Source organism: Bubalus bubalis, chromosome 10 (assembly GCF_019923935.1).
Source record: "Bubalus bubalis isolate 160015118507 breed Murrah chromosome 10, NDDB_SH_1, whole genome shotgun sequence".
Lineage (NCBI taxonomy): Eukaryota > Metazoa > Chordata > Mammalia > Artiodactyla > Bovidae > Bubalus > Bubalus bubalis.
This window is the reverse complement of record NC_059166.1, coordinates 15,580,497-15,601,017: the sequence shown is the minus strand read 5'-3', so window position 1 is coordinate 15,601,017 and position 20,521 is coordinate 15,580,497. Positions and strand designations below refer to the sequence as shown.

Sequence of the window (20,521 nt, the reverse complement as noted above, 5' to 3'; positions counted from 1 at the left end):
CCACCTCCCTCGCTTTCTCGGCTCCTCCCTCGCGCGAGCACCGCCTCCTCTCCTGCGGCGGGTGAGACCCGAGCGTCGGAGTCAGGAGCGCGGAATCCGGCGATGGCGGGGCCTCCGGCGTCTCTGTCTGCGCGGGACGTAGGGTTTGTGTCGCTTTCCTCGGCCACTCTCTCGGCTCCTTTTCCTTCTCCCCGCTGCAGCGGAAAGCTGAGCCTCTTGGGGAACCTGTGGGTACTGGGGGAGGGAAGCGGAGGCGGGCTGGAGGCGCCTGCTCCTCCGCCGCCAGCGAGTTTCAGTCCGCCTCCGGGTTCCGCTTCCCTTGGGGCCACGGCTCGGTTTATAACGGCTCACGGGGAGGCGAGGGCCAGGCGGCCGCTCGCCGGGCTCCAGGCTCGGACTGTCTTTGCAGCTTCCTTCTTGCGGTGTGATTCGTGGCTTCTTGCCTGCCTACACGGGAACGGACTGCGAATCCCGACTGGAAATCTCGGTTTACCCCTACCTCTCTCTACAAGTGACGGTTCCGGGATGTTGGTTGCCTTGCATTAATTTGTATCGAACAGTTAATGCGTCTTTAAAGTGGTTCGATACTATTTATTATTATTGTTTTTTAACTCACGCATGACTGTCTTGAGCGTGTTATGCCCCCTTTCAGAAGTGTTGCAGCGCGTGCCTCTAACCATATTTAATAAACCTACCTTTTGAGGGGGATGCTTAAAGCTCTCTGCAAAAGTTAGGGATCTGAGATCTATAGAGAAGTGTGTTTCTTCCTTTCGCTAATCGGATTAATTTGTAATCCCATTATAATTTGTAATCCCATTGTACCTGTACCGTCTTGCTTTTTTAAAAGTCATAGATTGCATACAAATATATCTGTTAACTAGTGGCTCAGACGGTAAAGCGTCTGTCTGCAATGCAGGAGACCCGGGTTCGATCCCTGGGTTGGGAAGATACCCTGGAGAAGGAAATGGCAGCCCACTCCAGTATTCTTGCCTGGAAAATCCCACGGACCGCGAAGCTTGGTAGGTTACCATCCATGGGGTCGCAAAGAGTCGGATACGACTGTACCGTCTTGCTTTTTTAAAAGTCAAAGATTGCATACAGATATACCTGTTAATACAAATTGGAAGGCCCAATTTACATTTGAGTTGTGTCCTTACTGAAAAATATTGCAAAACTCAAGAACACTTGGAAAAAATTGACCGTACCAGCAATGGATTGAGGTTAGAGAAGCACCTTAGGCCCTGAATTTAAGATTGTACTCACCTTCAGGCAAATATAGGGAGTGTCTGCATCGTTAAATTTTGAGTCCTAGGTATATCTGCCTTCATCCAAGTCCCTGGACCTGAGACGTTACTCTTGGAGATATAAACCTATGAGGAAATGCAGTAGCTAGAAAAATAGCAATACTTTCTAGTTAAGTTGTTTCCCTGGTGGCTCAGATGGTGAAGAATCCGCCTGCAATGCAGGAGATCTGGGTTTGAATTGGGAAGATCCCATGGAGAAGGGCGGAGAAGGCGATGGCACCCCACTCCAGTACTCTTGCCTGGAAAATCCCGTGGATGGAGGAGCCTGGTGGGCTGCAGTCCATGGGGTCGCGAAGAGTCCGACACGACTGAGCAACTTCACTTTCACTTTTCACTTTCATACATTGGAGAAAGAAATGGCAACCCACTCCAGTGTTCTTGCCTGGAGAATCCCAGGGACAGGGGAGCCTGGTGGGCTGCCGTCTATGGGGTCGCACAGAGTCGGACAGGACTGAATCGACTTAGCAGCAGCAGCAGCATGGAGAAGGGAATGGCACCCACTCTAGTATTCTTGCCTGAAGAAGTCCATGGACAGAGGAGCCTAGTTTATGGGGTCGCAGAGTCAGACACGACTGAGTTACTTAACACTTAACTAAGTAAAATCTCAAAGAACTGTCACGTTTTGTATCTGCTGCTTTGGAAAATTCAAATGTCAAATGATTTAGTGTTCTTTCAGTTTTTCCAAGGACTTAGTAGTAATTGTTCGGAGAAGGCAATGGCAACCCACTCCAGTACTCTTGCCTGGAAAATCCCATGGACAGAGGAGCCTGGTAGGCTGCAGTCCATGGGGTCGCTAAGAGTCTGACACTACTGAGCAACTTCACTTTCACTTTTCACTTTCATACATTGGAGAAGAAAATGGCAACCCACTCCAGTGTTCTTGCCTGGAGAATCCCAGGGAAGGGGGCCCCTGGTGGGCTGCCCTCTATGGGGTTGCACAGAGTTGGACACGACTGAAGTGACTTAGGACCAGCAGCAGCAGTAGTAATTGTTAAAAGTTAAATTCTGATCAGAGCAGTTACTATTCCCTGGTGGCTCAGACGGTAAAGAGTCTGCCTGCAATGCGAGAGACCTAGGTTCAATCCCTGGGTGTGGAAGATCCAATGGAGAAGGAAATGGCAACCAGCTCCAGTATTCTTGCCTGGAAAATCCCATGGGCAGAAGAGCCTGGCAGGCTACAGTCCATGGGGTCGCAGAGAGTAGGACACGACTGAAGCGACTTCATTTCATTTCATGGATATTAAAACCTGTTCACTGTAAAACCCACAGAATCAGAAAACATTTTTGCAATTTTTTTCCTTTAAGCTTTATGGTTCACATTTGAGGAAGGGTCTTGAAGAAATACTCAGGACATATAATCCTATTTTTGAAAATTGGAATAAGATATTTGAGATTTTACAAGTGTGATGATCCCAGATTTAAGTTAGCATAGGAGAGTTGGGCAGAAGTATTGCAACTGTCTTTGTTTTTACGTTGTCTCTGGTGATCTGAAGACATAAATGAACTGATAAGTTGTTTTGTGCTTTCTATTTAAAAACTTCACAGTGCTAAATTTTTTTTCTCTCCGGACCATGTATTTCCTTAAACTAATAATACATACAATGATAATCTGTAAATCTTGATTTTTGTATGGCTAAAATCAAGAATATCTTTAATTTTTGATTCAGGTATACTCAGATTTTTCTTCATCTCCAGCTTTCTTCATTCTCTGACACTTCTAAAAAAATCTCTCATTTTCTGGTTGGGAAAGCAAGATGGTAACTTGCCTTAATTTTGCTTAGGGTCAGAGAGGATGGAAGGAGTTACTGGGGAAGCAAAGAAGGCAGCAAGAAAAACCTTTGAAAGGAATTAATGTTGGCTGGGAATATAGACAAGGAGAAGCAGGGGTGTAAATGTCTTGCCCTGCATACTTCTGCACTGCAAAGTGGTTCAGGCAGTTTCACATCCATTGCCTCACCTTTCTAGGTAGGAAAGGTCATTTAGTAAATAATAAACCTAGGAGGAAAGCCTATTTGACTTTTAGGATAATTCTGTTTCTGTCTTACCACTTTGTTAGACTAGATTCTGGTTAAGGAGAAGAAAAGGAATACAATAAGAAGGATAAGAATGATTAAACACTCTAGGGAATAGTCTGAGATTTGAGGCACAAACCATGCTTAGTTTTTATGATACACCAGAGAGGTTTTCCAGGCTTCCCTAGTGGCTCAGATGGTAAAGAATCTGGCTGCAATGTGGGAGACCCAGGTTTGATCCCTGGGTGGGTAAGATCCCCTGGAGAAGGGAATGGCTTAACCACTCCAGTATTCTTGTCTGGAGAATCTCATGGACAGAGCCTACAGTCCATGGGGTTGCAAAGAATCAGACACAACTGAGCAACTAACACTCTCAGAGAGGTTTTCCGATTTTCTTGAGTTGCTCCAGGAGTTGGGCAATGCTGGTTTACTTTACAGGAGTTGTTTGCAAAAGAATTTAAATTTAGATGAGGTGTTCCAAAAACTGAAAGATGACAGTCTTCTAGTGTGAATGCTACTGAATAATCTGCTGTGTGTGTGACTCTTTTCTAGATCATTTGCATATCTTTCAGTTAAAGACAGATCACCCCAGATCTTAACCAAAGCTATTGATACATTGCATCGACATAAAAGTGAATTTTTCGAGAAACATGGAGAGGTAAGAATTGTGTTTTTACGTAATTCTTTTGTGTTTAAGTCTAACAAACACAATAAGCAGTTTTCCGTATGTGGTAATGGTCATTTCACCTGGAGATAAGTTCATAACATGAAACTTCAAAAAAAAGGCAGACTAGGTAAGGCAAGATAATGTCGAAATGAGATCTGTTTGTGTTCTTTGATTTTTCAACTTAAGAATTCTAAATTTAAATGTTTATTCATTTGTGAAAGACATAAATTGTAGTTTTGAAATGTTTTATTTTTTCCTTCTTAAATTTAGATCCATAAAAATTTGTTACCCTAGAGGAATTATGCATATATGTGTGTACATATATATATATTTATAGTTATAGATAAGATAATTTCATATAAACTGATTTTAGTGTAGACTACTCGTACACGTGTGTGTATATATTATATATATATATAAACTGCCCCCCGCCCATATTTTTACAGAAAGGCCTGGAAGCTGAAAAGAAAGCAATTTCTCTTCTTTCAAAATTACGGAACGAATTGCAAACAGATAAACCGATTGTTCCTTTGGTTGAAAAGTTTGTTGATACTGACATATGGAATCAGTACCTAGAATATCAACAGAGTCTTTTAAATGAAAGTGATGGGAAACCAAGGTGGTTTCTCTCACCGTGGCTATTTGTAGAATGCTACATGTATCGTAGAATTCATGAAGCAATTATCCAAAGGTAAGTTTGTAACCATCAAATAACAAATGTAGATAATTTATGCTTTGTTTAAAATTATAAAATGGTAATTTTTATTTATTTATTTATTATTTTTTTTTTAAAACAAGACATATTTTTATTTCAGAGTTTTCATAGGTCAGGAGTCTGGGCATGGCTCAGCTGGGTTCTCTGTTGAGGATATCACGAGGCTGCAGCCATGGTGTCGACCAGGGCTGTGACTAAAATGGTAATTTTTAAAATAAAAGCCAAATGAAGCCTGAATTCAGTTCAGCAGATATTAATGGTGCTATTAGATATTTCTGCAAATGTTATTGTTGTAATTGATTATTGGCAGTTATTATCCACTTGCTTAGAATAGACCTAAGATTGAATATCTGAAGTAGGAACTAATTATAAAAAGTTTAATTTTTTATAATTAATAATTTATAAATTATAATTTTTTAATTTTTATAATTAAATTTAATTATAAAAAAGTTCTTATAAGAACTTTTAATTAGTTAAAAGCTATATAAAAATAAAAAATTATTCTTCAAATTTAATTTGAAGAATACAACAAATTGTTCTTAATAAGCAAAAAAATGTTAATTTGAAATAATTATTTATGTAAAAAATCAAGACGGACAAAGTAAGCATATGTTTAGTTTTTAAAAATAGATGATATGTCAGAATTAATTTGCTAAAAGAAGTCAACAGAACAGTCACCAGAACTGCATTGTTCTGATGCACTATCTTAATTTTCCACTCTTGTTTTTAATGGCTAGATTAGTAAAGGACTCAAAAAGTTAAACACATGTTCCAGAATAACTTTTTATAGTTATTTACACTAATTAATTTTTCCCTAGGAAAATTATGATAGAGAACTGCTTTACGGAGCAGAAGAAAATGTAATGTGGATCATACTTTTAGCTCACAGGTTACAGAAATACAGATTTGCTGGGTAAGAGGAATCCTTTGGTATCCATTCCTCAACATAGCATAGGATACTTGAAGACACTTAAACCAGCACTGAAAGTAAAATAAAAAGATTACTTAGGGAAACATGCGTAAACTTGAGTCTATTTTTTTTTCTGTTTTAATCTTTATAAATTATTATAAGGTCACACTTTTTTTAGTATTTGCTGAATAAGTGTGTTTTAGGTCTTGTGCTTTAAAAGCAGAATACACTCACTAAAAATACAGCATATTACCTGGCACACAGACCCAAGCAAAAGACTAGCAAGCACTAGACTCTGTCATGTACTGAATACCAGCTCAGTTCTCATTATTTTGCAACCCAGTGACATAGGTGTTATGGTTTCCATTTTACAGTGGAGGAAACTGAGGCTCAGAGAGATTAGTATCTTTTCCGAGGCTGCGTGGTGAGTAACTGGTAGAACCAGTATTGGAGCCTGGTCTGTGCAAATCAGATAAGCCCCCTCCTCAAACAAGTAGTGCATTTGGATATCTTTTCAGGACTAGGGTTAGTCTGATGTTCCGGGTGATGGTTTCATAACTCTGGAAAATATGCATGTATCAGACAAAGCTGCTGAAGTGTTGAAACACTGAGTGGCACCCTGAATAGGCTTGGAGGAGTTCGAACGTTAGAGAAGTAAAAGGAATGCTGTTTCTGTTTTTGGAGGTGGATCCAATTCAGAGTGAAAAATCTAGGCCAGAAGCTTACAAACCTAGCTGTTTGTCACCCAGTTGGGCAAAAGTTTTTTGGTTTGTTTTTAAATATGCAGATTTTGAAATTGTTATATTAAATCCTAATGGTGTTATTTGTCCGTGGTGGGGCCTGTACATAGATTTTTCTTTCCATGCTCCAGAGAGATTCTGCCCAGCCTGTACTGCTAACCATTGGTCCAGGAATAGCTTGATAAAAGGGATAGATAAAAGGCAACATTTAGCTTGAAGTTCAGAAAGGAGAATATTAGTGAGTCAGGGGTGTGGAACTCTCCTAAGGGGATTTCTTAGGCAAATATTTGAAGATCTAGGTATTTGTCTGATACTCAGGTTACAGGTAGTACAAAGAAGGGCTGTCCTACAGCGGAACTAGCACTGAAGTAGTTGTTTTTTTAATCGAAGTACAGTGGTTTATAATATTGTGTTAGTTTCAGATATACAGCAAAGTGATTCAGATATTTCTGTGTATGTGTGTATGTGTGTGTGTATATGTATATACATATATTAGATTATTTTCCATTATAGGTTATTATAAGATATTGACTATAGTTCCCTGTGCTATACTGTAAATCCTTGTTGCTTATCTATTTTATGTATGGTAGAAGTATCTGTTAATCCCATCAGTTCAGTTCAGTCGCTCAGTCGTGTCTGACTCAAGTTTAATCAAGTAGCTCAAGTCACTCAGGAGAGCCTGTATTTGAATCCAAGTCTATTTTGCTCAAATCCTGTATGTATCCCCTTCACACCACTCAGCTGCCTAGGTCAGTGTGAAAATCAGGACAAAGTTCTTATCTAGAGAGACAAAAGCTGGCATCATCATCATATCAGTCAGTTCAGTTCAGTTCAGTCGCTCAGTCGTGTCCAACTCTTTGCGACCCCATGAATCGCAGCACGCCAGGCCTCCCTGTCCATCACCAACTCCCGGAGTTCACCCAGACCCACGTCCATCGAGTCAGTGATGCCATCCAGCCATCTCATCCTCTGTCGTCCCCTTCTCCTCCTGCCCCCAATCCCTCCTAGCATCACAGTCTTTTCTAATGAGTCAACTCTTCGCATGAGGTGGCCAAAGTACTGGAGTTTCAGCTTTAGCATCATTCCTTCCAAAGAAATCCCAGGGCTCATCTCCTTCAGAATGGACTGGTTGGATCTCCTTGCAGTCCAAGGGACTCTCAGGAGTCTTCTCCAACATCACAGTTCAAAAGCATCAATTCTTCAGCGCTCAGCCTTCTTCACAGTCCAACTCTCACATCCATGCATGACCACTGGAAAAACCATAGCCTTGACTAGACGAACCTTTGTTGGCAAAGTAATGTCTCTGCTTTTGAATATGCTATCTAGGTTGGTCATAACTTTCCTTCCAAGGAGTAAGCGTCTTTTAATTTCATGGCTGCAGTCACCATCTGTAGTGATTTTGGAGCCCAAAAAAATAAAGTCTGACACTGTTTCCACTGTTTGCCCATCTATTTCCCATGAAGTGATGGGACCGGATGCCATGATCTTCATTTTCTGAATGTTGAGCTTTAAGCCAACTTTTTCACTCTCCACTTTCACTTTCATCAAGAGGCTTTTGAGTTCCTCTTCACTTTCTGCCATAAGGGTGGTGTCATCTGCATATCTGAGGTGATTGATATTTCTCCCGGCAATCTTGATTCCAGCTTGTGCTTCTTCTAGCCCAGCGTTTCTCATGAAGTACTCTGCATATATGTTAAATAAGCAGGGTGACAATATACAGCCTTGACGTACTCCTTTTCCTATTTGGAACCAGTCTGTTGTTCCATGTCCAGTTTTAACTGTTGCTTCTTGACCTGCATACAAATACTCCTAATTTATCCCTGCCCTTGAAGTAGTTTTTAAGTGTCCAACTTGTTAGGTTTCTTATATGAAGAATTCCTATCCTGGGTCAGTGACCCATCCCGAGTAACCAAAGGAAAGGAAAGTCGCTCAGTCGTGTCCAACTCTTTGCGACCCCATGGACTGTAGCCTACCAGGCTCTTCCCTCCATGGGATTCTCCAGGCAAGAGTACTGGAGTGGGTTGCCATTTCCTTCTCCAGGGGATCTTCCCGACCCAGGGATCAAACCCAGGTCTCCCGCATTCCAGGCAGACGCTTTAACCTCTGAGACACCAGGGTATCTTTCTAGCTTTTACAGGATCCCAAAGCACACATAGGGGCTTCCCAGGTGGCACTAGTGGTAAAGAACCCACCTGCCTATGAAGGGGATGTAAGAGATGGAGGTTCGATCCCTGAGTCGGGAGGATCCCCTGGAGGAGGAAATGGCAACCCATTCCAGGATTCTTGCCTGGAGAATTCCATGGACAGAGGAGCCTGGTGGACTATAATCCATAGGATCAAAAAAAGTCAGGCACCACTGAAGGAACTTAGCACACATGCACAGAAAGTACACGTTAGGTTTAAGATATGTTTCTGATGACTTTGCCCCTTACACTGAAACATATTTTGAATTTTCTTTGTCAAGATGTATAGTTTGGGTTTTTTAGAGTTAAGTGGTTGAATAGTCTGCAAATTAAATTAAGATTCAAAGTTTTAGCTATATGTAAAATTTAAGTATGCTTCAGATACTGAAAAATGAAAATACGAAGAAAATGGCAGACATTTTTAAGCTTTTATTAAAGTGTGATATACATGCTGAATAGTACATATTTCTTAAGTATTCAGCAGTCTTTACTGGAATATGCTGTGTCCCTAGTGGTCAGATCAAAAGGCAGATTTAGGCCCCCACACGCTGCCTTTGGATCCCAAACATTCAAGCACATATTCTTGGTGAACATCTGTGTGTATTTCTGTTGGGTATATACTTAGGAGTGAACCCCTGGGTCAAGTGTGTACACACATACAGCTCTGCTGCTGCTGCTGCTGCTGCTAAGTCGCTTCAGTCGTGTCCGACTTTGTGCGACCCCATAGACGGAAGCCACCAGGCTCCCCTGTCCCTGGGATTCTCCGGGCAAGAACACTGGAGTGGGTTGCCAATGCATACAGCTCTAGTAGATTCTAAAGTGGCAAACATTTTAAGTTCTCTGAAATCATTTATAGCTATGTGAGTTTGCTCTCTTAAAGTGTAAGGAGCAAGTCTCAAGGGGTTTCCCCGGCAGTCCACTGGTTAAGCCTCTGCACTTCCAATGCAGGGGTCCAGGTTCAGTTCCTGGCTGGGGAGCAGAAATCCCACAATCAGTGCCACGAGGCCAAACGAGGGTCTGCAGGTTTTCCTGGAAAGGGCCAGTCGGTCAGTATTCTAGGCTCTCAGACGCCTCAGCTTCAGCCGTGCCAGAGCAGCCGTAGGCAGTATGTAAGTGAATGTGGTTGTGTTCTGAAGGAACAGCAGAGTTATGGACCCTGAACTTGGAATTTCGTGTATCACAAAATCTTTTTCCATTTTTTTTCAACTCTTCAAAAAAGCCATTCTGAGCTTGCAGATCATACAGGACAGGTAGTGGGCCAGAGAGGGCCTGCAAGCTGCAGTTTGCTGACCACCACAGTGGAACCCATGCATCCAAATACATTGATCCCTTTACCTCACCTTGAGAGACTGATTCATTTCAGCAATGCTGCCATTGCTAAAAAAGTCTTTTAATTCTTTGAACTTCTTTCAGAGCCAGTTGACAAACCTCAAAACGAGATTAGTCTCATTATTATTTAGTCACTCCTCATTTTTGACCAAAAATGTTTTATTCCATTTGATCTACATGCTTCATTCTACTGAAATTGCTGTGAGTGACTTTTGGCTGTTTCCAAAAACAAGTTAACTCCAAAGCATGAAAACACTCGTCGTTTTCGACAGGACATTTAATAACAGGTTCTGAGGAAAATCCCCAAAGAGGAATTCCAAAAGTGCTTCGAGCAATGGCAGCATTCTTGGACTAAGGGTGTAGCTTTCCAGGCTGACTCACTATCTGGAGGGAGGCAGCCATCACTGGGGTGTGTAAATTCTGGTGTGTTTTTGATTTTGATTTTAATTTTAATGAATCCCATTGCATCTGCCATATTGCCTTTTTATCCTAAGGTAGAAGACCCCTGGAAAAAGTAGCTAATTTTGAAGATCAGATTCTGTAAAGTCTGTTATGCTAGTATGTATACCTTCTGAGTTACGTGTTTCTTATGTCAATATTATTTGATCTCTCATTAGACAACATGAATATGTAGACGTGGAACATACATCACCATTGGTCAAAGTCAACTTGGGAGTAAAAGTTGCTAAGAAATTAGAAATCTACACATAAATGATCAAAAGTTGTCATTACAATAAGATTTACATTAGTGCTGTCTGCTTTATAGCAAGTAGTCATTGGGTTCCTGTAATGTTCTGTGTTTGACTCCTTCACAATTACTGTATTATATTCAACTTTTCTGTTTATATCCATATGTTTGTTATTTGGAGCCTGAGCCACACTGAGCACCCGTAAAAATGTTTGTTAAACTAAAGCAACTGTCATGAAATTCTGTTTCTCTTTCCCCTTTTTCCTAAAAACCCACTGGATAAATAATTATGGATACAGTCCCTATAATTATTTAATACTTCCAGTATATTTGACAACTAATTAAAATGAGTTTGGGTATTTATTTTTGCATAATTTATTTAATTTTATTTCGTTAATGTAAATTGATTATTTTTGTGTAACTTGTCTGTGTTATACCTAATAAAAATCACCACTAATTTTTTGGATGGGTTGCTACTATTCTCTTTCCTTTAAAAAACTGCAATTACTCAAATGTTTAAAAAAGATACAGAGTTATAGAAATGTTTCACTTATTATTTTTTTCCTATTTTAGTCCACCAATCGATGACTTTGATATATTTAAAGAATTGAAAGACCAAAATTTCTTCGAATCTCAGGAATCTGTCATTGCCTTATGTACTCATCTGCAAGAGTTGAGGAAAACTATTGAAGACCTAGATGAAAATCAACTGAAAAATGAATTTTTTAAAGTTCTTCAGGTAAATATAATAATTTTTATTATTCTAATATTTAATTATTCTAATGACAAATTTTGATCATTTATGTGTAGATTTCTAATTTCTTAGCAACTTTTACTCTCAAGTTGACTTTGACCAGTGGTGATGTATGTTCCATGGCTACATATTCATGTTGTCTAATGAGAGATCAAATAATATTGACCTAAGAAAAACGTAACTCTCCTGAGTCTGTCTGTTTATTTAAACAGTTGAAAAGTAAACTGGTATACATTTAACAGCAGGGAGACACTGTGGGGGAAGAGGCTTCAGGAAATGAGGAGCAGAGAGGAGAGGGGCTGCAGGGACCCCCCCATAGAAGCCAGGGTGCATTGAAGCAAAGGCAAGGACTTTGGTTTTTACTCATGCTGAAATGAGAAGCTGTTAGAAGGTTTTAATCAGAGGAGTAACACAACATGACTTAGGTCAAGAATTACTTCTGCGAATAGACTGAAGGCACAAGGGTAGAAATAGGTAGTTTTGTTACTGAAACGACTCAGGTCTGGACCAAGCTGATAGCATCAGAGGTGGTACAGGTCACCAGATTCTGGATATGCTTTGAAAGTAGAGGCCACAGCTTTTTTATTCAGCATTATTAGAGAAAATGTAGATTGGATGGACATTTTATATTGAGTTTTGTAGAAATGAATTTTATGAACATTTTTAGCCACCCCTCCTCCCATTATGTCCTACGTAATAGAGTTTTTTTTATTGGTTATTCAAAAGAAGGGTACATGTATTGTGCTTTTTCTTTTTCAGATTTCACTGTGGGGAAATAAGTGTGATCTGTCTCTATCAGGTGGGGAACATATTTCTCAGAAGACCAATATAATGAATTCATTGGAAGACCTAAAACCTTTCATTTTAGTGAACGACATGGATCGTCTTTGGTCATTGCTAAGCAATTGCAAGAAAACAAGAGAAAAAGAATCTGTTACTCGAGTGGATATTGTTCTGGATAATTCTGGGTTTGAACTTATTACAGACTTAGTATTAGCTGACTTCTTGTTGTCCTCTAAACTGGCAACTAAAATCCATTTTTATGGGAAAACGATTCCATGGTTTGTTTCTGATACTACTCTACACGATTTTAATTGGATAATCAAACAACTAAAGCATTCTAATAATAAGTGGGTGTCCCAATGTGGGGTTGACTGGGAAGACCATATTAAAACGGGCAGATGGGTTTACCTCGATCATATATTTTGGACTCTGCCTCATGAATTCAGTGCAATGTCTCAGGTCGCTCCTGATTTACATGCTGCACTACAAAAGGCTCATTTAATTTTCTTCAAGGGTGACTTGAATTATAGGAAGCTGATGGGTGACAGAAGATGGGAGTTTACCGTTCCATTTCATGAGGCGTTGAGTGGCTTCCACCCTGCACCTCTGTGCAGCATCAGAACATTAAAGGCTGAGGTTCAGGTTGGTCTGCAGCCCGGGCAAGGTGAACAGCTCACAGCTTCTGAGCCCAACTGGCTGACCACTGGGAAATACGGAGTGTTTCAGTTTGATGGTCCACTCTGACTTGGTGTAGGAACTTTCAGTTGTGTAGAAAGATCTGACCGACACTCGGCAGCCCCAAGAAACCTCTGGGAAGCTTGGCTTCTCGGTGGTGATTTGTACACTCTCCGATGCTTTCTCATTTGAACGCTTAGCCCCACTACATTGTTTTGGGGCTAGGTGCACTGGTTACAGATAACTTAACACTGATGTTGGAATTTCAGTAACTTATTTCAAGTCAAAGGTATCATTTCAGATGGTTTTAATGAACTTAATTAGGCAGAAATAGAAGTCAATTCTGCTTTATAAGTTAACATTTTAAAAAATACTATGCTGCATGGTATTTAATATTCTAGGAGGCATGAAATTTTACTTGATTTGGGGCTCTAAGGGCTCAGTGATAATATAATATACATCTTAAATATGCTTTGTAAAGAGGGGCATTTCTTAATGGATACCTGAACACGTGAAAGTAAAACTTACCTCATAAGTTATTAGAATTTTTAATTTTGTTACTGGATTTTCATTTCCATATTTATCATTTGCACACGTTTATATTTTGATCTGTGGAAAGGGAGGTTGGAAACTCAAAATTGAACAGAATAAAACAGTACTTGAGGAAATGTAATATCTTTACATTCTGTTTGTGATATCCATAATCAGCTGAAATACATTATTTTAACACATATGTGTTTTAAATGAACAGAATTGCTGTGCAGTCTTAAAAAAAATCCATTAGATAGGAAAGATTCTTCTGTGTAGACTTTGTACTACCAATGAGTTAATTCACTTTTTATAATCTTACACATTTATTGGCGATCACTGTAAATTTCAGGTCAGTTTGTTTTGCAACTGAAATTGAAAATAAATCTGGACATGTTTTCTTGCACCAGAATAATAAAATGAATTGTAAATTGTATAAAAAATCTCATCAGTTTTATCTTTCAGTGGAGGAAGGGCAAGAAAGGAAGATTAAAGATGAACTCTATAAAGTGTACCCCTAGTACACCACCCCCAGTGTTCCTGTTAAGATTTAGTATTTTCACAGTTATGCCACCATGACCACAGTCTACTTTCAGACCATTTTCATCCAGCCTAAAAGACAGGGCTCTCTGCCTAGAGTCTTCTCCCTGTCCCCCACCTGTTTCTGCCCCAGCAAGTTTGGCCTCTGTGTGTTTGGCATAGGTACAGAGGAGCATGTAGGAGGAGGCTGAGGCTCTGAGGTCAACTGAGGGTGAATTTTCCACTGAAGAGCTCAGTGGTCTTGGAAAACATTCCCGAAATAGCATCTTCAATTGCTTCCACTGCTTAACAGTAACATACTTGGTTAAGGATGAAGTAACTCCAGGATAAAGCAGTCTGTAAATTTCATGCAACACTTTTCCAGCAAGATATAGATCCAGTATCTTACAGGTATATTACAAGACAGATCCAGTATCTTATAGGTATATTACAATAAAAATGTGGAAGAAGGGTAGGTAAATAGGTAGGTAGAAAATGGTGGTTATATCACACACGGGCCAGTGGTAGAGTCCATCTGCCAATGAAGGAGACAGGAAACAGGTTTGATCCCTGGCCTGGGAAGATTCCCCTGGAGCAGGAAATGGCAACCCATTCCAGTATTCTTACCTGGAAAACTCCATGGACAGAGAAGCCTGGCAGGTCCTAGTCCATGGGGTCGCAGAGTCAGACACAACTGAGCATCTGTGTGTTTGGCATAGGTACAGAGGAGCACTCATGCACACATATACTCCATGGATTTATGTTACTTTTTGATTAAACAGCAAATGAACAAGATTTCTTGGGATGACCCACCTCTCGGATTTGAGGTGGCATTTTGGTGTTTGATACAAATGCAGTAATCCTATTGAACTCTTTAATGGCCAGAATCCACGTTATTCAACTTCAAAGTTTTATTTCTAGAAAAGAAATTCCCACTGCAAAAGGCAATACCAATGTAGTTCAAACTCTACTTAGGTTTTAAGAAAATCCTAGGGTGAATTGAAAATACAATTCAGAGTTAGATTTATTAAAATTGCCTCTCCTGCTCATTTTCCTAATAACTCTCTCTGCCCAAGCCCTCACTGAGTCTTGTTCTCAAGCCTCTAACTCCACAAAACTTTCTCCCCTCTTCTCTTGACTATTTTTGCTGGACTGAGTTGGGGTGTGGGGCGTCTAGGAGACTGACTACTTCTACACATGCGTGCTTTATTACCTTGGTAAAGTGCCCATGCAGTGTCTGACATTCACAGTATGATACCTTGATACTTGATACGATACCTTGACATTACAGAAAGTGAGTAAGGCGGGGGGAAAATGAGAAAAATGATGACATTATTCCACCACCACCAGTACTCCTGTTAAGATTTTGGTGTTTCTCCATGCCTAGACATATTTTTTACATTTCTAAGAAAAAGCAGGTTTGTACTGTTCAAAAAAAAATTTTCCCCCGTTTTTAAATAATTGATATTGTGTTCAGTCACTCAGTTATGTCCGATTCTTTGTGGCCCCATAGCCTATAGCCCACCAGGCTCCTCTGTCCATGGTATTCTCTAGGCAAGAATACTGGAGTGGGTTGCCATGTCCTTCTTTAGAGCATCTTCCTGACCCAGAGTGTGAACCTCAGTCTCCTGCATTGCAGGCAGATTCTTTTTCTCTGAGCCACCAGGGAAGCCCTCATTTGTCATAATTTTTTCCTGGTAGAGGAATGGAAGACTTTTGGATAGCAGGATGACCTGGGACTCATATTGATCAACAGTGATCTGGGACTCATAAATATTTGATTTACAATCCTTGGTCTCCTATTAAATCCATGACCTAAGTCACATTCTCACAATTTTACTGGAAAAGGAGAAGTTATTTCTGGTCAACTTGAACTACATTCAATCGCAGAGCCAGATTCCCTGGGGAGTCATGCTGAAAGCTATCAACAGTCTGGCACCCCCTAGAGGCCGCCTGAATATTCCATGAACCCTGACCTCTTTCCTTCATCTTTAAATTACAAGGAGCCTCATGTACTCTCAGCCATCTCATCAGAGACCACCATTGACCTTGTTCTACCTTCCTGCTCTTCTTTGCTGGGTCACATTTCCCCCACTCTCAGACCTTTTAAAATATAGAAAGGAAAATCTGTTCTTATGGAAGACACTTCTAAAATGTTGATTTCCATTAGTTGTACATTTTTGAGGGGCAGCCACTGACTGTGTCCGCCGTGTTTCCCCTCACACAGAATACTGAGTACGGGGTAGCTGTTCAGTGAGTGGCTGGTAGGTGACAAATTCTAGCCTTTGAAGTAATTTTCTTATCTCCCTGATGTGATGCTATTTAAATTGAAATCTGAAGGATGAAATGGGTCTACTTGAAAGTCTAATCAATGAAATCAGTTAGTACTTGTTAAATGAATAAAGAAATCCATGTTATATAATTGGGAGTTTTGCACAAGTGTATGCATCTTTGAATACTGCTTTATACCTTCAATATTATATTGTGCCCAGTTTCCCATTTGTTAATTCTTCAAAATGTGATTTTTAATGACTGCAAACATTTCATGATATAGCTAGATTGTATTTTATTTTGCTATATAGATTGTCCAAAATCTTTGCTATCATTAAGGAAGCTGATAGGAACATCTTCAGACAACCAGTACCAAGATTTGCAAGTCTTCAGTTACTGAGAATTGCTTGAAGCCACCCAATTATTCTAGTCCTTTGAAATAATTGCTTCTATTAGGCTTGTATTTAGCTTTTAGGCCCAAACTCTCAACAATGAGTAATTGCTTTATATGAGAAGCAAAGTCACTTTTTGCCTTTCGTTAAAAAATTCACAATATATGCTGATGACTTTCAATCCTGCTTGAGTTTAATACAAAGTTTAGGCACAAGGGGGAGATCCATTAGCATTGGAAAGTGGCTGGATTTTTCTTCTGTACTATTTAGTACAGAGATTTCAGGAAGAAAAACTGGCAGAGTATAATTTTCATTGTTGACTACACACATTCTTGTGGTTTCAACTTTAAAATCATTATCCTGGAACAAGGATTTGGTAAAACACAGTAAGGTCAATGACAACAAAACTGTATCCTCATTCCTTTCTTGGCTAAAATTTTGTTACATGTAATGTTTGTAACCAAATGTTACTGTGGTTAATCATAGAAGTATATCAACATAGGTGAATTTGAAAATAAAATTCTGAAAAAGTGGAGAAAAGAAATAGTGTTTCATTGTTCTTGCCTGGAGAATCCCAGGGACAGGGGAGCCTGGTGGGCTGCCATCTATGGGGTCTCACAGAGTCGGACATGACTGAAGCGACTTAGCAGCAGCAGCAGCAGCAGCAGCAACAACATAGAAAAGTCACACTAGAAAAAACTTTGTAAGAGAATAAAAAGAATTGCTTTTCATTTCACTTAAACTTTGCTTGAAGAAGCAAAACTGTACTGGTTTTCTTAACTGTAACAGCAAGTTAATTTTTACCATAATTCAGAAAATTTAAAGGAGCTAATATTTCAATTCTATCTTACATTTAAGAAGATAAACATTGGGCTTCGTATATCCCCAGTGCAGAAATTCTGCAACTGGGATTCAAGGGTTTCAGGGATAGAATTCAGGTGACCTGTAAGTTTGGTTGAAAAAAAATTTCATCTTTCTTTTTATTAATCTCTAATTGAAAAGTAGTATTTCCTTCAGTATTGATTATTGGCTGTAAATTTCAGCAATATTTGCAGTATCTGTGCTTTTGTCACCTGCAAAAATCACAAGTCTTTTCATATTACATTATGGTTGCTTCCACTAGCTTGAATTATTGCTTTATTATTACATCGAAAATTTAGATGTTTTATTTGGAGAAGTTCATGACCCAAAAAAGTTAACAATACATGCTCTCGTTTTTTTTTTTTTTTTAACTTTTACTTCAGTTTTCTTTCTTTCTTTTTCATAAAGTTGGTGAAAGACATGAGTGGGTTTATTTTCATGATTTTGTTTTTGAAGTGAAGAGGAGATACATCATACTGTGTTTTTTCTTCCCATTTCAGACTTCACTTAATATAATTCTTCTATTGTCCAGCTTGATTTCTTCCAGGGGTCCTTAATGAGAAAGAAAAGATTTCACATTTGCACATGGAATGAGTCATCCTTAATCTATCAGTACAAGGCTTTTGTGTGTGTGTGTGTGTGTGTGTTTGTTTGTTTTTAATTAAAAAAAATGAAAAAGTATTTGGAATGTTTTCCTATTTAGAACTCACCTTAAAATGTTTTACAGATCTTAAAAATCAGAAATCAGAAAGAGCTGTTTAAAATATGAAGCAAGAAGCAGAATTTAACAAAATTTCTTTGACAAGTATTCCCAATTTTATAATAATGACTGACAATCAGTGAATAGCAAGCATGTTATAGATGCATTGTAATCAGAAAAATGAAAGTGAGTTGCTCAGTCTTGTTTGACCCTTTGTGACCCCAGGGACTGTAGCTTACCAGGCTCCTCCTTCCATGGGATTTTCCAGACAAGAATAGTGGAGTGGATTGCCATTTGCTTCTCCAGGGGATCTTTCCAACCTAGGGATCGAATCCAGGTCTCTCACATTGCAGGCAGATGCTTTACCATCTGAGCCACCAGCTGCTAAGTCACTTCAGTCGTGTCCGACTCTGTGCGACCCCGTAGACAGCAGCCCAACAGGCTCCCCCTTCCCTGGGATTCTCCAGGCAAGAACACTGGAGTGGGTTGCCATTTCCTTCTCCAATGAAAGTGAAAAGTGAAAATGAAGTCGCTCAGTTGTGTCCGACTCTTAGCGACCCCATGGACTGCAGCCTACCAGTCTCCTCCATCCATGGGATTTTCCGGGCAAGAGTACTGGAGTGGGGTGCCATTGCCTTCTCTGGAGCCATCAGGGAAGCCCATAATAAAAAAAAGATACCATTTATGGAGCACTATGTTCCAGGCACAGGATTAAGTGCTTTACTCATAATGTGGCATGATATCTTCATAAAAATCCCAGAGGCAAAGATTTTTATTCCATTATTTATATAGGACCACCAGGTCTCAGTGATTTCAAGTAACTGGGCACAAGGCTACTCAACTAGTCAATGGCAGAGACAAAATTCAAGCTCCGATCTATTGGGCTCCACAAGTCAAGTATGGCTTTTATTTCAGGTTACTATGCCTTTCCCGTAATTTGTAACCATGTAATTAAATTCTTTTTAAAAATGAGTAAATACATACCATCCATGACAATTTGAGCCAGGAGATTGTGTGGATGATCAGCCACATTGTGAGTTATTAATATGTTGAAGTCTCGGGAGGAAAAGGAAAAAATCCAGTGAAAGATAATGTTTTTAAATAATCATCTAAAACAAGGGCGGGTGGGAATGGGGATTGTTTTCTTGTATCATTATATTTTGTATCATTTGGATGCTTATGAATTTATGGAATTTTACAGTAGGCTGAACACCACATTGAGAAAGGAAGCCTTCTCTTGGTGCAAAGAGCTGAACATCAGCAAATCCAGTGATGAAAAGGATGCCTCTCATGTTTCAGGCCACCAACCAGCTGAAAACCAGTGGGTAGTTCTTTTGAAGGGAAATTATTCTTATGACCAGATGGAAGTGATTTATCGAGAATGAACTGGCTTATTCTTTCAACCAAAGGGATGATATAAAAACTGTTTTGCTGTCTTGGTGAAATCCCAAATCTGTTCGGATAAACTATTCCAACTCTTGCCTCATCTTTGATAGCATTATGGACAAGTTGTTTAAAATTAAGCAAACCATAGTTTTATATCAACCTGTAAGATTATGCCTTGATTCTTTATTTCTATTTCCTTTCTCATCAGTTCCCAAATGGAGTGTTATTTAAACTGCTGAAACCCTAATAATGATGATCTGAGAGGAGACACATCAGATACCTTTCCTTATTGAGTTGGGTTCTTGTTCAGAGAAGGTAACTTGGACAAGGAATCTGAATTTCAGTCCCAGTTCTGTTACTAATTAATTATGTAGTTTTTAGCTGGCACTCAATTATTCTGTTACTTAATGTTCTCAAATATAAGCAATAAACTTCCTTTTAGCTCCATGATTTTCTGATCTAATTGTTTTTTCTGCCGTGCACCAAAGCAGGATAATCCTATTTACTCTTGCACAAACACTGGCATTTTACCTTTGTGGAAAATTCTACTTCTTTCTTTCTTCGTTGTTTAGTCATATCTGACTCTTTGTGATCCCATGGACTGCAGGATGACAGACTTCCCTGTCCTTCACTATTTCCCAGAGTTTGCACAAACTCATGTCCATTGAGTTGATGATGCCATACAACCATCTCATTCTCTGTTGGCCCCTTCTCCTTCTGCCTTCAGTCTTTCCCAGCATCAGGGTCTTTTCCAAGGAGTGGGCTCTTGACATCAGGTGGCCAAATTATTGGGAGTTTCAGCTTCAGCATCAGTCCTTCCAATACATACAGATATACATCCAATACATACAATACAATACAGAGTTGATTTCCTTTAGGATTGACTGATTTGATCTCCTTGCTGTGCAAAGTACTTTCAAGAGTCCTTCTTCCTACTTGTTAATATATATGTCATTTTTTTCTTCATGGAAAACTCTTTTTCTATTAATTTCTGTATAACCCATTGAAAGACTAACTTCCCTTTGATCCCTGTCTGTAAGATGGTTAACTCCCACCTCCATATCAGGCAGGTCAATTACCTACTGAATATGACAAAGTGCTTTT

General features: G+C 39.5%; 2 protein-coding genes across 8 annotated transcripts in view; one reads left to right on the top strand and one right to left on the bottom strand.

Annotated features, from left to right (window-relative positions):
• The window catches only part of RMND1 (required for meiotic nuclear division 1 homolog), a 34,825-nt gene extending 34,721 nt beyond the window's left edge, over positions 1-104 (bottom strand). The window contains exon 1 of the mRNA XM_044924092.1: positions 5-104. The gene's annotated coding sequence lies outside the window, so the exon portion shown is untranslated. The remainder of the gene's footprint in view (positions 1-4) is intronic.
• On the top strand, positions 12-19,867 carry ARMT1 (acidic residue methyltransferase 1). Of its 7 annotated transcripts, XR_006542286.1 has the most exons (7): positions 12-143; positions 3,869-3,974; positions 4,430-4,674; positions 11,122-11,287; positions 12,062-12,101; positions 19,233-19,352; positions 19,626-19,867. XR_006542286.1 is itself a non-coding variant. In XM_044924094.1 (6 exons), the coding sequence occupies exons 1-6, from the start codon at positions 103-105 to the stop codon at positions 19,238-19,240; spliced, it is 603 nt and encodes a 200-aa protein (XP_044780029.1). In that variant the 5' UTR covers positions 12-102; the 3' UTR covers positions 19,241-19,867. The 7 variants fall into 7 exon arrangements, 6 of the variants coding, with proteins under 6 accessions (XP_044780029.1, XP_044780028.1, XP_044780030.1 ...); XM_044924094.1 differs by having other exon boundaries at positions 19,236-19,867; XM_044924093.1 differs by having other exon boundaries at positions 19,233-19,867.
• Positions 19,868-20,521: the final 654 nt, after the last annotated feature.